Genomic DNA, 15,800 nt, shown 5'->3' with positions numbered 1-15,800 from the left:
TGCGTTGGAAAGGTAGAATCTGCAATTTGGTAAATTGCCAGCAGGGGGCAGCAGATTCCAGATGCATTATTAATTTTACTTTTATTAGCGGTGTAAGGCTTTTTGAAAGTCATCAAATAAAATACTCCTATGAAGATCAATAAATTGAAGGCTGATTTTTCCAGGATCACACAGCTAGTTAAGTGTCTGAGCCAAGACTCAAATCCCTCTCTTAATTCTACTTTAATAGGCCACAAACAAGGAAAGGGGAAATATAGATAAAATTGTCAGCTTTCAGTCTTCCTGTTCCAACAGTTATTTTTATTTTTTCCATGCTTGCCAACTGCAGTAGAATTTTAAAAAATTTTTCTTAAAAGGTGCAAGGTTTGATGGACCCTTGGCTTGATACAATTTTGATTTCCAAAAATGATAATTGTGCTGGGTTTGAATTTCACAAGAAACTGTTTGGCTGTAGTGGAGTGACTATAGAATGAGAGAACTCCTTGAGTTACATAGTAGAATTCTAGATTGTCAAGACTATAGCATTCCCCTGTCCCCACCAAATACGTACAGAATAAGTTATCTCTTGCTTGTGTGCATACTGTCCCCATATTCTTTAGGAAGCAATACTGCAACAAGGATATTTGTGTCCTTTTGTGACATTTGAGGATGTGTCATGCTCACTAGGTTCCCTCTACTGTCATGTTCACCATGGTTGAGGGCATTTTTAACCTCTGCCTAAGGTAGTAACAAATGAGTTGTTGGCTTCTGAAACAGTAGAAGTAACTACAAAAAAAAACCCCTGATTTTTCAGAGGAAAAAGGTAAACTGCTGACTAAACTAGTCATGAAAAAAGGGAGTAAATGCAAATATACAAAACAAGAAATAAGAGACAAATACCCATAAAAGAGAAAACTAAAAGGATAATAATGGACTACTTTTTTCAATTCTATAGGAATAAATTTGAGAACTTTTCTAGGAAAATGTAATTTACCAAAACTGTTCCCAAGGAAGTTTTAAAATCTAAACAAACCAATTTCCATAGGAAAAATAGAAGAAATTGTCAAAGTGCTCTCCCCACAAATTACCAAAATACATGATTTCACAGGGCAATGCTACTAAACTTTTAAACAACAGCTAATTCTAACGCCTAGCAAGAGAACCAAAAAACGGAATAAAAATTCTAAATTGTTTCTGTCAGGCTAATATCTGATCAAGATTGCCACAAAGAAAGAAAAGCCCTGATTCACAAAAGATTTTTTTTCTTTTTTTGCAACTGAGTCTCGCTCTGTTGCCAGGCTGGAGTGCAGTGACTGGATCTCGGCTCACTGCACCTCCGCCTCCCAGGCTCAAGCGATTCTCCTGCCTCAGCCTGCCGAGTAGCTGGGACTACAGGCACAGGCCACCACGCCCAGCTAATTTTTATATTTTTAGTAGAGAGAGGGTTTCACCATGTTGGCCAGGACAGTCTCGATCTCTTGACCTCATGATCTGCCCGCCTCAGCCTCCCAAAGTGCTGAGATTACAGGCGTGAGCCACTGTGCCTGGCCCACAAATGAATATTAATGTAAAAATCCTAAGTAAAATCCTATCCATGCAAATTTAATACAGTAATGGATTCATATACTATAACCAGATGTTTAACATTGGGACATCTAATTATGTAACTAATCATCTGACTGGCTCTAGGGAAGAGTCCTATGGAGGAAAATCATATTTTCCATAGATGCTGAAAAGGCTTTGGTCAAAATTAAGCACATTCCTTGTGAGGGGAAAAAAAAAGGAATAAATAGATGCTTTCTTAACATAATAAGGTTTACCTCAACATAATAAATCTATCTCTGCCTAAAAGCCAGCATCATGCTAAGGTGGGAGCTACTAGAAGTATTTAATATGGTACTGGAAGTATTGCCAATAGAATTAAATGTACACATAAATATTGGAAAGGAGATAGCACTAGCACTATTTGCAAAAGTGATCAAATTCCAGAAAAACCTAAGAGAATCAACTAAAAGCTACTAGGAATAATAAGGACATTTAGTAAAGGAGCAGCGTACAAATTAGTCACAGAAATCAAACAGGAAGACTGCATATAATAGCTAACACCACGTGGCACTTATCATGGGTCAGACACTGTTGCAAGGGTTTTATATATATTAATCCTTGTAATCTTCACCACAAGCCTCTAAGGTATATACCATTATTATCTCCATTTAGAAATAAGGAAATGGAGTCATAGAAAGTAAGTCCTTCTTGGTCACAACTAAGGCAGAATTTCAGCCCAAGCAGCCTAAGCCCCAGAATCCATGCTTTTTACCCCTAGGCCATACTGGTTCTTGATACATAAAAGAGGAGGTGGGGACAATTTACAATGGCAGCAACAACAAAAAACACCTAAGTATAAATTAACCAAAAAATGTGCAGTACTTATGTGAGCACCCTTTAAAATCCCCTGAAAGGATGCAAAAGGGGCTTGAACAAATGGAAAGGGATACTATGTTTTGTGTACCCATATAACTGACTAAAAACTACATTAGAAAAAGAATGAATGGGAAATAAGGCATACGAAAATTCCAAGAAGAGATCACTCTTCGAAGAAAGACAACAGGTAATTAGAAGGGCTTAGGATATTAAGGGAGAATTCTTTATACTTGGGAGAGATTTGAGGAAGTTTAAAGGCTGAGGCGGACACCTCCAATAAAAGGAAGAAGATAAAGGAAAAAGGGATAATAGGAGCAAAGAGATAAGGGGAAGGCAGTGGGATTTAAGATCACAGGTGAAGGTTTATAACACTTTTTCCATTGACACAGGAAGGAAGGAGGAAAGGAATGAAGTGGATACAGGTTTTGTGAGAAGAGGAATCAGCAGGAAGTTGTTAGTTCTGATTTTAATAACTTTCATTTTTAGGTGAAGGAAGTGGCAAGATCAGAGTAAGGGAGAGTGTGAAAAGTGGCACTGCTTTGGAATAATTGCTGAGGGGTATGGAAAAAGGGATCAAAGACAAATAAAAGCGTTGAGGAGTGATGGGCTCCCAGTAAATTGGAAACCGAGCTTTTGTAACAGCTACAGTGTGAATAGTTTTGCAATGTTCCCCTGCTGCGAAGATGAAGAGATGGTATTCTCAAGGGGAATTATGTTGTTGGGGTCTCATGGTTTGGGGCTCCTGGAAAGAAAACGGAGTGAAAATGCTGAGACAAAACAGTTCAATGATGGATAGGGAAGGAAATGCAACCTAAAAGGATTAACAACTAGAGGAAAATGATGGGATCTAGGGGTTTGGTATCTAAATGAGATCAGTGACTAAGTAGGTGGAAAGCTGAAGAACTCAGGGGGTTTTGAGCTGAGAGAGAATTGCTGGAGATTAGGTTTACAGTGCTGGGGTTCTTGCTGATGACAAGAATGTGGACATGTGTGGGAGTGGTTTAAATGGAAAGGAGGTTACTAGAGTGGAAGTCAAGAAACCATAAAAATGACCATGTTGGGCACTTCATTCTCTAGCATGATTACAAAGGAGGAATGAAGAAGACCTAGAACTAGGTGAATGTCCTCAATGAATGGAAAAAAGTGGCCTAGAAGATATTAGGTGTCACAGCAAAAAGGAAAAGGTGGTAGAGCTAGGTGAGAAAAAAGGGAGAGCTTTGAATGGCGGTGAAAAAGTAAAAAAGGACATGAAAGTGGTCTGTTGGAAGGAGGGTGTGTGCCTCAGTTAAGTGCATTGGTTGGGAGGACAGGCAGCCTCCACTTGAAAAATAAAAAGGACTCTAAGGCAAATGGTGTTGGATGACTTCAGATTGGGCAGAGAGAAAATGAGCTAATATTGATTGATCATCTAATGTATACAAAACACTATAATACAGTCTGCACAACAGCCCTTTTACAATAATTTCCACTCTGGGAATAAAGAAGTAGATTTAGAAAGCACCAGTAATATGCTTGCAATCACATAGTTATAAAGATTAAATCTCCAGTTAAACTCAAGTTCTATACGGTTCTAAACCTGTGCTATTTTTTTTTTTTTTTTAAACAAAACAACAACAAAAACATAGTGTTGCTCTGTTGCCCAGGCTGGAGTGCAGTGGCGTGATCTTGGCTTACTGCAACCTCCACCTTCTGGGCTCAAGCGATCCTCCCGCTTCCCCAGTAACTAGGACTACAGGCTTGCACCACTACAACTGGCTAATTTAAATTTTTTTGTAGAGAGGAGGTCTCACTACATTGCCCAGGTTGGCCCCGAACTCCTGGGCTCAAGCTATCAACCTACCTCAGACTCTTAAAGTGCTGGGATGTGTGAGACACCGTGCCTGGCCTGCTATTTTAATAAATATGCTTTCTTGTTCCTGTTGGGGAGGCATCATTCCAGCAAGATGGCAGACTAAATAAGAAGAAAACCTGTCTGTTATGAATTCCTAGGAATGTCAGACCAAATAAATCAGAATTCTTCAGAAGGCCTAGCTAATCTCTTAAGAAATAAAGGGAAGCTGCGTGAGGTGGCTCACGCCTATAATCCCAGCACTTTGGGAGGCCGAGGCGGGTGGATCACGAGGTCAGGAGATCGAGACCATCCTGGCTAACACGGTGAAACCCCATCTCTACTAAAAATAGAAAAAATTAGCTGGGCATCATGGTGGGCGCCTGTAGTCCTAGCTACTCGGGAGGCTGAGGCAGCAGAATGGCGTGAACCTGGGAGGTGGAGCTTGCAGTGAGCTGAGACAGTGCCATTGCAGTCCAGCCTGGGCGACAGAGCCAGACTCCGTCTAAAAAAATAAATAAATAAAAAATAAATAATGGAAATACTCAGGTATCAGAATCAAAGATAGGATGAGAAGCTCTAATGAGCATCCAATAGGATTTCCAGGAGAAAATAAACCAAAAAAGAGGGCTGATCATTTTCATAGCTGATAAATCCTAAGATTCAAGAGGCACAAGTCCTGAGCAATGTGAACAGAAACAAATTCATAGCTCAACACATAGTAGTAAAATTGCAGAATACCAAACACTAAATACAAATCTTTAAAGCCTCTAGAAGAATTTATCCCAGAACAAGGAGAGGCTGGGAGCGAGATCAGTGGGAGACGGGATCTGTAGTGGCATGTGAACACAGCAGTGTGGGTGGGTGTGCAACATGGCATGGGGTGACTGCATGGGCTGTGTTTTGGGCAGGAAATACTTGCAGGTTGGGGTGTTTGTATTCACCCTAGCTTCTCATTGGAAGGATTCAACTGCTGTCATATCTGGGGAGAGACTAGGCATCCTCTCTTTCATCTCAAGAAAGTACAGGGTAAACACTGCTCTCAGAACCTCAGTAACTATTTGGTACGTGCATGAAAGCAAGATAAGCATTTTAGGAATAGTGAGGTCAACCTGGTGGCCACACTTGGACTGCTGTGACTGGTCAGTGGGGAAAGGCCTCGTAGCTATTCATGGTATATACAGTTGTGCCTATAAATGTGATTTCATGTTAAGAATCCAAAGCAGTACAAAATAACACAAAACAATCTCTCACATCCTTTCTATTTTCTAGGCTGATGATAAATGTTAATGAAAATTTAAATAACAATAATAAAACCCAGAGCAAAGCTTCAGGAGCCTGTATAAGTGTAGTCTTGCTTGTCATAGCGAATGTGTTTCAACCACAAATGTAAGAAGTGGCAAAATACAATCTTTGCCTCCCAGTAGGATTTGATAACATAAATCAGACAATTAGAATTGTCTCATTCACGCCTTATCATATGTGCTGATATTGCAAAACACCAAAAAAGAAGGATGTAGTATTTTTCTGCCCTTATCCTCTAGTTTAGGTTTAGCTGTGTAGGGCTTATCAGACCTTTCCACTCATCCAACCTGTTCTACAGAGTCTACCCTGAGGAAGTGATCATCCAAAAAAAAAGTCCTGTTCTCCCACTGGTCATGATTAGATCACTAGCGCCGCGGAAGAACCGTGATAGATGAAGACAGCTCTATTGTAAAGAAGGGCTGTAGATCTAAGCCTATACTTATGGTCTAATATTCCAATATTAAAATCCTGTAAACAGCCCACTGAAGGCTTACATTAGAAAAAACGACCTACTATAGACAACACTTTGATAAATGTTTCAACTAATTTTTATCAGTAAGTTTTGGAGGAAGAAAACACGACAACACCATTTTCAAGCATGAGGAAACTGAGTCTCATCATTATATAAGCAGCCAGACTTCTCTTCTGTGGTAGATTGGGGTCTGGCCTAATCTGGCACCAAGCTCTTGCTCTTTCCACTGTGGCACCTGCCTTTTTATGGAGGCTGAGCCTTGAGTGCCTCTAACACCCCAGTGAGCAGGACTGACCAGTGAGAGTCAGGGGCAGTTTGGTTTGGCATAGTTTATTACAATTAGTGTGCACATAAAACCATGTAAACTCCACAAAGTAAACCATTTCCCCTCCACACTAACCAGCAGCTAGTCAGCCATGACCTTCCAGCACCCCCCATTATTTTAACATATATACATTTCACAGGATGTAATAACCATACAAATAGGGTTATAATACATTCTTCAGGGAAAAAAATTTTTGGCCCATATTTTCTATTAAAAACACACACACACACACTTTCCTCTTTGGCAAAAGAGGTTAAATCTCCCATAGTTAACTCACAAAAAAAACCCAAATAAAAACTACTGAACATGAGGTACAGCTGAGGTCTGGACTGTTCTGGAATTACAGACACCTCCTTGAGGGGAAAATCATTTCTTATAAAATGAGATCAGTTTCCAACAGTTTCATCTCAGTAGAGAAGCTCGATTTAGACTTGGTCAGAGTCACTTTTGTATGAACATGTTCCAAATAACTTTGTTTTTCAGAGGACAATGGAAGTCACGAAAATGTGCTACTTCTGAAGAAAGTCATGAAAAGTGTGGCATCTGACTTCAGCAATATTTTTAATCTGAGGTACGAAAACATCTGACACAGCCATTCACACTGTAATTCCTGTGCCACCTTCATGGTCACGGGAGCTGGGCCGACCTCTTCGCATCCTCCTCTGAAGTGGAGACTAAGGAAACGGGCAGCTGCTGAGGTGTTGTTTCTTTGCTTGTTTCTAAATCTACAGTCATAATTGCTAAATAAACAACCACCCTGGTGTGCTTTTCATGCTTCAAGTAATTCATCTCTTCCAGGAGAAGAATGTTAAAAATGCTTTTAGTTCTAGTTATCAAAGGAGAGGAAATGACTCAATAACAACAAGATTAGGTTTAAGCAGACCTGCTGCTAACACAGTATCAGATAATATACTGAAAAAAATGAACCTACTATTTATATACGTTTTGCAACAGCTGCATTTTCCCACTTAACGTCTGTGCAGAACTAAAATCTGATAGAGCAAACTTATTACTTTTATTATTGTTAAATACAACTCTGTACAGATTACACCTTTAATACCAAAGCAGCTCAATATCACAGTCAGAGGAATGAAAACGCCATCTGAAAATTTTCATTTTTCTAGCTCAACGAAACCCAATAGGCGCACCCTAAGGGTCAGCACGAAACCAGCTGCACAATTTTGTAAACAGTATGACAGGTTGTCTCTAGGATCCTACTGGATCACACATACACACACGCAAGTGTACACACACACCGATACACACGCACATTCTGGACCAACAGGCTCCCTTCTTCCAGTGGCTTGCGACAGCCCGACGCTCAGTACCACAGCAGGCTTCTTTCACATTGTGTTCACAAAAGGGCAGTCATGGCCGTCTGGTTGAGGGGTGTGAGGCAGTCTCTGGGGGCAGAATAGCTGTCACTCGTCCCGGGATGCGTTGGGGGCTTCTGAGAGTCAGGGTGCCCGCTTTCGGTGGCGAGGGTGCTGGCAGCTTTGGGCCGGTCGTAGCCCCTGTCCGCAGGCTGTGCGCTGTGTGGCCTTTGATAGTCTCCGTCCTGGGCGCCCACACCCGCCACGGGGGAGAAGCCGCCCGAGGAGAGGGAGTGTTTGTGGCCGGGCTGGGGCCCCGGGACGCGGTAGCCGCTCTGCGCGGAGAACGTGTGGGCGCGCAGCAGGTGCCGCTCCACGATGGGCGTGGCGTACTCGGGCTCCGGGGGTGCCAGGGGCAGCGCGTACTCGTGGCGGCCGGCCCGCTGTGGGCAGTCATAGTGGCCGCCGGCGTCAGTGCTCACCCCTGCCTCCTCGGCGTCCGTGTCCATGGGCCGGAAGGTGGAGCCCTTCCTCGTGACTGTCCCGGTGCCAAGCATGAGGGGCTGCTGGTAATCTGAAACCACAAGACAGATGGCAGCTAGCGGGCACCACACACGGGCCGGCCTGTCAGTGGCAGACGGGGATACTCTGCTTCAGGCTGTGGTGACTGACTCTCCCCGCGAGTGCCCTCAGGTGTCCCAGGCACTGCGGAAAACCCTGATGTGAAAGCCACAGAAGCCATCCACAGGCAGTACACAACCGCACCGCCTGCTCAGGAAGCCTCGCAGGGTCTTCTCAGAGATGGGGGCGATGACGACGTCCTGGGGCATGGGGAAATACTTCAGGGAGGAAGTGGCTCTGAAACTGGCTTTGGAGAAGCTATGGAAGTGGAAGTCACACAGTGTGGAAATGGAGAAAAAAACAGCCCCGAAAATAGAGTTTGATATGGCCAGAGTATGAGGGACACAGAGCAGTTTGTTTCATAGGATATGAGGACCAAAGCAATAGGTCAGGGCCTAGTGGTGACAGTGAGGATGATGCCAGGAGCTCACACTTCTAGAGCTCCTACTCTTTGCCAGGCGCTATTCCAACAGCCAGATGTTAATAATCTTCCAAAAAAATCCCCTGAGGAAGGGACTGTTACTCCATTTTACAAATGGGAAACCAAGGCAGAGAGAGACTAACTTTTCCTAGGTCACACAATGGGGCGATGGAGTAGGATTCAAACGCACATCCTGAGTATATGCTGTTAGCCACGCGTTAGAACATGGAAAAGCGTTGATTGTCTTGCTAGGAAGTCTGGTTTAATTCTATGGGAAACGACAGACTGGCACTTTCAGAGGTAACTGTGGAGGTTGACTGAAGAAGAAAAGATCAAAAAGTGAGAGGTAAAAAAGCAAAGAGAAATGCACATAGAGGTCACAAACTAGGAAAGAGGAAAAGTGACCCTTTGGGACAGGAATCAGGAATTTGTTACCAATGAGAGGTGGGGTGTGAGGAAAGATGGGAGGCAAGGACCCTTTCCAGAGGGTAAGCCTGGATAAGGCTAGGATGTGCAGTCGAGAAGCCATTAGACAAGGAATGCACAGACCATGTGTGGTGAGGGTTAGGAACAATGGATTCGATTGTTCCTGATGGTGCTGAGGAACGGGTGACATCTGTAGGTGGAGGCATCCAGCAGGCTGCTGAGAATTATGGACTGGGGACTGAGAGGGAAGTCTGGGTGTGAGAAGCAGCATGGACAAACATGCAGGGAAGGGCACTGCTGGAAGTTGGGGAGGGTGTGGGACTGTTTAGGGGAGAGACTGTGGTGAGTGGGGGTGAGACAGAACCCGGGTCATTGCACATTTAAGGAGCCTGAGAAGGACCATTCAGGGAAGAAGGAGGAGAGACTGAATTAGAAGCTGAAGGAGAATGAACGGCATAAGAGAACAGAAAATAGGTTCTCCCTTCATGTCACTTCCAAGGAACAAGAGGATGGATTTTGGTTGCAGAGGATGCTCTCCTTGTCCACAAAGTGGCTCAACCAACCCTTACACTGACAACTCCCAGTCACTGATGTGCACATGCGTCACCTGGGAGCTTCCAGTTCTATGGCCTCCCTTTCTAACAAGCCCCCAGGTGATGCCTATACTGCGGGTCCTCAGGCTGCATGTGAGGAGGGAGAAGCCAGAGCGCAGTGCTACTCAGAGCATGCCCCACAGAGTCCTATGTATCTGAGAACTGTTTTTAGCAGCGCCATAGAGACAGGTGCAGAAATTGAGATTAAGTGTCAAGAAACTACTCTTAGTTATTCTTTATTACTCTTAGAGTAATTTTATGCCTGTTGAATCTAATAATAAAAAATTAGAGCTTTGTATTTTGTATCTTTAAAATTTCCTTATTACTAGTATTTTATATTGCATTTTACAGTGTACTCATTCATGACGGAGTAGAAATTTTAAAAAAAGAAACAAAAAGCATTTCCCCATAGATGGTTTGGGAAGCTCGACTCTTGATGTGGCTTGTCAGGGACACTGAGGCCCTTCTCATACTGAGAGAGTTCCTTTATTTCCTATCTCACCTTCCTCAGGGCAGGAACTGTATTTAATTCCTCCTTCTAGTCCCTCTTTACCAGTACCTTAATCAAAGCTTTGGTAACAAAAATAGATTCCGGGCTTCCAGATACAAGTAGTACATCAGGGCTATCACTATGGATGTCACTATATCCCCTGCAGGTGAAAAGACTGGCTGAATAGGGCTTTTAAGTAACATCTCAGTGTCAGTTTGTAATTCTGTGCAGAATGCAGAAAAAACACATTTCAGATTTACTGGACCCTATCTAAATAGAAAAGGATTTTGCCTTATTTCTCTCCTGTCTCCCTCCCCCACAAGCAGCACCTCCAATCTAACAGCACAGTCCTAGAAATATGACCCTTACCTGCCATATCACTTGTGATGAGATCTAACTTTTGTGTCATCTCCTTCTCATTATCATAGCTGATGGTAAACTCAGCTGACTGATGTCTGGCAAAGGGATATTTAATCTGCTTCCAACAGTCTGGAAAAAAGGTAACATAAAACAAATGAATATGTCAGAAATGTAATGCGCGTCCTCCAGAACATGTTCCTTGATGAGTCAGAGGTCAGGCTGCCTCTGACAGCTGACAGTGATAAATGTCCTCCTCAGGTGTGTGTGCTAAGAACAGCATGCCAAGGTCATTAACCACAACAGCAAACACTACTCTAACCATGCTTTCCACTGTGCCTTTAAAAGGTATTTTGCCCTCATCAGGTCCCAGATTCTCCCTTTGTGAGATCATCTGGGTATGGTCTCCCACAGTCTGCACTGGCATGGCATCTGTGATGCAGAGGAGACACTGCAGCTGGTGTTTAGACCCTGGGGAGGTGGAGTCTCAAATGGTCCCTGAGCTTTCTGAGGGGTCCTGCCCCACTGCTCTCTCTCTCTGGACCATGGCTAACTCATTGCATGGGCGCCTGTGTCTGGGAAAGTGAGAAAAAGACCAGACAGGGCTGGTGTGCAGGATTATCTGAAACCTGCACACCAGCCCTGCCTGGTCTTTTTCTCACTTTCTCAGGGTGGAAAGTACAGGCCTGCAGATGCTAACAACACGGGCCTACTTCAGTTCACTGATAAGGCTTTTGTCATACCTCCTTGATGGCAGACAGTGTCGTGGCCTAAACTCCAGTGGCCAAGAAAAAAAGGATGTTGACAAATGATAGGGGAGGACATTGAACAAAAGTAAAGTGGCCATTAAAATAAAGAGACAGGACACAATAAATTCCTTCCTTATAGATATTCTACTTTAAAGGCTACAGGGTTTATGTCTTTTAATCAAATAAATGTGGGCCACTGGCCTCCTTATGCTTTCAATCAGCAGATCCTGTCCCTTCCTCAAAGACAGATAAAATTGTAGATAGACTTTTCAACCAACCTGTTTTCTGAGCCTCTGCTGATCCATATGGACTTCCTTTCTTCTTCTTCCTATCAAGACAAAAAGTTCTACTGAATATTTATAAGCCAATGTATCTGCCTCTCTCTCCCTATATAAAATAAGGATCATAATAGTACTTACCTCATAGGGTTGATGTGAGAATTAAATGAGATGGCAGCTGCCATGTGCTTTAGAAAATCATACAAATATGTAGAATTATCTATAAATGTATCTCATTTATAAGAAAAGTCACAAGATTTCACTGGAAGAATATATACTAATCTTGTTTTGCATATTAGAAATCAGTGCCTTACTTAGTTTATCACTAGCTCATGCAGTCATCCTGAAGCAATTCCTTATGACCACATGGTCTCACTTCATCTCTACTATACTCCAGTCCAAAACTGTGGGTGTCTTTAAAAGCATTTCATACAAGCACATTACACTAAGGCATGCTTTAACTTATGAATATCTACCTGAACCAGAGACTTTTGTACCTTCTCTCATGATGGCAGAAACTATTCTTCATTCTATTTGTACTAATATACACATTATAGATTCTGAAGTTGCTTAAAATATAAAAAGAGAAAACTTCAGAATACTTTCCATTTTTTGTTTAGATCCAACATCTAACATTTGTTAAAATAAACATAGATCTTAGGGTTCTGGAAGAGATTCAGAACTCATCTGGGTAAACTATATTTTATACATAAGGAAACAGGCTTGGGGAGGGTGAGTTACAGGGCAGCTTGGTGATACCCCAAGCAGCCTATTTAATATTTCTTTTACTCTTCAGGGAGGAGAAGCACAGATACTTCTAAAGCAATATATCAGTTTCAGGATACTTCTACAATACTCAAAGGTTAAGTCTTTATCAAAGGTCTCTAAATCACAAGAACTGCTTATAAAGTAATACATGGTGGGGTGCGGTGGCTCATGCCTGTAATCCCAGTGCTTTGGGAGGATCAAATGAGACCAGAAGTTTGAGATCAGCCTGGGTGAGAAAGCAAGATCCCATCTTTACAAAACATAAAAAAATTAGCTGGGCATGGTGGCACATGCTTGAAATCCTAACTACTCAGGAGGTTGAGGCAGGGGGTTTGCTTGAGCCCAGGAGTTTGAGCAATGTCACCACTGCACTCCAGCCTGGGAGACACAGGGAGACCCTGTCTATAAAAACAGATTAATAAAGTAATACTTGATCATTTCTACTTTTATCTAACTGGTTTGCAAAATATAAGTTAACATTTTATTTTGAAAGAAGTCATGCTGCTTTTGTACATATGCATTTCTGAAGAATAAACTTTTTGGTTTTTTATTGTTTGCATAATTAGAGAAGAAATTTAAACATGTAAAGTCACCATACTTTCTAAAGGCTGCAAAGATCCCCATTCCAGCAAACACCAGGACAACAAGGAGCACCAATGGAATAGCCACCGTTGTAATGTTTATTCCTAAAGAAGAGGGAAAGCCATCACGTTACAACATAAATGACCAACAACCACTTTTCATGATCTAAAACTGAACATGGAATTGAAAAGTCTTTAAGTATTTAATATGGGGGGAAAATGAATACATGTTAGGTATTTACTGATATTGGAAAGCAAAAAGAAAGGATTCAAAATCCTGGCTAAAGTTTGGGAAAATAAAATTTCTCCCCCAGCCCCCCAGAGACAGTTTCCAATGTTCCTCAGGGACTAACAGGTACACTGGGCTTGTTGCTTAGCCCATATTAAACTCCAAAAATCTGAAATGAGGGGGGAGTTTAACCCCTCCCCCACCCCTCAGGTGAGAACTATTGAGACAGGTAAATGATTTAAGCACAGTGTGGAGCTCCTACTTTGGCTCAAGCAACGCGTTTCCCCAGATGGCAGGTGGGTTTGGACCTGTACCATAACAACAGCCTGGAAAACTGGGATCCTCGTTACAGAGCTCTGGGGCTGCGGACTGAGAGGAAGTGCAGGCTGATGACCTCAAACAGCATTTCCACTATGTTGCATGAAACACCACATCATGTTTTCCTGCAACTCTTTCTGCTCTAAAAAAAGGACACTTTGACAGCCACCAAGGCAGGCCCCAAGTTTGTAGAAAATACACAAAGTAAAGGAAAAATATTTGCTCTTCATCTTTCTCTTCTATGATCCCTGGGAAGAAAATAAAGGGACGCTTAAGAGTGGAAAAACGCAATTCATGAAGAAGGGGAAAACGGACTTAGATGAAAACAAAATTTGTGTATAAGTAACAGAAGTGTTATTATTATTTTTTTTCTTTTTTTTTTTTTTAGAGATGGAGTCTCGCTCTGTCACCCAGGCTGGAGTGCAGTGCTGTGATCTCAGCTTGGGCAACCTTCGCCTTCTGGGTTCAAGCAATTCTCCTGCCTCAGCCTCCCGAGTAGCTGGGACTACAGGCGCATGCTGCCACGCCCAGCTAATTTTTTGTATTTCATTAGAGATGGGGTTTCACCATGTTGCCCAGGCTGGTCTCAAACTCCTGAGCTCAGGCAATCTGCCCGCCTCGGCCTCCCAAAGTGCTAGGATTACAGGTGTGAGCCAATGTGCCCGGCAGCGGTGTTATTTTTAAGAGTGAAAATTTGGGGAAAATCAAACAACTTAAGCATCCAACAGCAGGGGAATGGTCAAGTAAATAATGGTTTATCCATGTGAAAAAATACTATAAAGACATTAATAATTGGGGTTTTCAACCTTCCAATAACATTGGAAAATGCACATAACACAATGTTAAATGAAAAATATATGCTACAGAACAGAATAATATGATACGCTACCATTTTTGTCTTAAAGTTAGAAATATAAATATAGTTGACTAGAAACAGTGAGATTTGGTGATTATCTGTGGACACTGATTTATGACTAATTTTTGTTTTCTTATTTGTGTTTTCCTAGTCTTTCCAAATTCTTATAAAATTGATATGCAAATTATTTAATATTCTGAAAAAATGTACTTTTAATGTTATTTGAATAGATTATACACTTACATGTTCAAAACGCAAAAAGTATACAAAAGTATGGAATGGAATGTGTCCCTCCTACCTCTGTTCCTCCTTCACAGAAAGCCGCATTATGTTTCTTGAAATTTTTCTAGAGATACTGGAATGAATATTTATTCTTTATTTCTCCTTTTTGCAGAAAAGGTGGCATGCTACTTTGATAGTTCTGTATTTTGCTTATATTTTTTAAGTTGCCACTATATCTCAGAGAGCTTTCTATATTACCAATTTCTATATTACCAATTTTTTTTGTATGGCTGCAGAGTGTTCCACTGCATGGATGTGCTAATATTTTATTTTTCCCCAAAATATGTACCTAGTGTTTGAAGGGCACATAAGTTAATTCCTAATTTTTTTCTATTTATAATACTGCAATGAAAAGCTGTAAACATACATCATTTTATATATGTGCCAATACCACTGGATCATCTGCCTCCAGTATTTATATGACAGAGAAAAAGAAATTTTGTTGAAGTTACTGATATTGGGTGGGTTACCAGTTATGCTCTTTGGAAACCACAAAACAATCACTGCTCTACCTGTGGATGTTTCTTCCGAGGGGACGGGCCTTGTGATTGTCTCATCTTCTTTCTTAGTTGAAACACTGGTGCTTTGACTTGTCTTGCGCCACACCAATGAATCATTACCTGAGAGAGGAGGAACATCGGGAAAACCACATTAGTAACAATGATAGGCGAAAAAAAATATGACCAAACTTGAGTAACTCACTGGCTTGCCCTGAGCCCTACCTTGTGTAATCTGGCAACCAATGAGCTCCACCTTCAAGGCTATCCTCTGGTGCCATGTCTGGGGGACAACCCGCACATATCTGGCCACGATGGGAGGGATGAAATTGTTTTGCACTGGGTCCCGAAAGTTAGAGTTACCCTGAAACACCTACAGAAAGAAGTTATTTTTAACTTAAGATTCTATTAGTGAGTTTTTAGCTGTTTATCATCCCACTTATACCTGGTTATATGAAATCGAGGCAAGGATTCTATGTCTATTGCATTTTTCTAGACACTCTTGATATTGAACATATGAGGCTTTGCAAACAAGGGCCAATTTATCTAACTAAGGTGGTGCTGCTCATCTGTTTACTGATTTAAATTTCATTTTGGATAAAGAAGCTAAAAATGCCTTGTTGTATTATTTGACCTTAATATTTCTACATTCAACTGGTGCTACAAACAAGCAACCTCAAGAGCACAAGGC

At 41.8% G+C, this 15,800-nt stretch overlaps 1 protein-coding gene across 3 annotated transcripts in view; it reads right to left on the bottom strand.

Moving 5' to 3' along the window:
* Window positions 1-6,319: 6,319 nt before the first annotated feature.
* Window positions 6,320-15,800, bottom strand: part of DCBLD1 (discoidin, CUB and LCCL domain containing 1) — a 67,330-nt gene continuing 57,849 nt past the window's right edge. For 2 of the 3 annotated variants that reach the window (XM_058435512.1, XM_058435513.1), the window contains exons 10-15: window positions 15,335-15,482; window positions 15,125-15,232; window positions 12,945-13,032; window positions 11,579-11,628; window positions 10,564-10,683; window positions 6,334-8,217 (exon numbers count right to left, since the gene is read on the bottom strand). In XM_058435512.1, the coding sequence (XP_058291495.1) occupies window positions 7,685-8,217; window positions 10,564-10,683; window positions 11,579-11,628; window positions 12,945-13,032; window positions 15,125-15,232; window positions 15,335-15,482 (1,047 nt within the window). In that variant the 3' untranslated portion in view covers window positions 6,334-7,684. Of the gene's footprint in view, window positions 8,218-10,563; window positions 10,684-11,578; window positions 11,629-12,944; window positions 13,033-15,124; window positions 15,233-15,334; window positions 15,483-15,800 lie in introns of all 3 variants that reach the window. The other variant, XM_032157659.2, reaches the window with a different exon arrangement.

The sequence above is a fragment of the Hylobates moloch genome, unplaced genomic scaffold, assembly GCF_009828535.3.
Source record: "Hylobates moloch isolate HMO894 unplaced genomic scaffold, HMol_V3 SCAFFOLD_2, whole genome shotgun sequence".
Lineage (NCBI taxonomy): Eukaryota > Metazoa > Chordata > Mammalia > Primates > Hylobatidae > Hylobates > Hylobates moloch.
The sequence above is the reverse complement of the archived record's forward strand: the minus strand, read 5'-3'. Positions and strand labels throughout refer to the sequence as shown.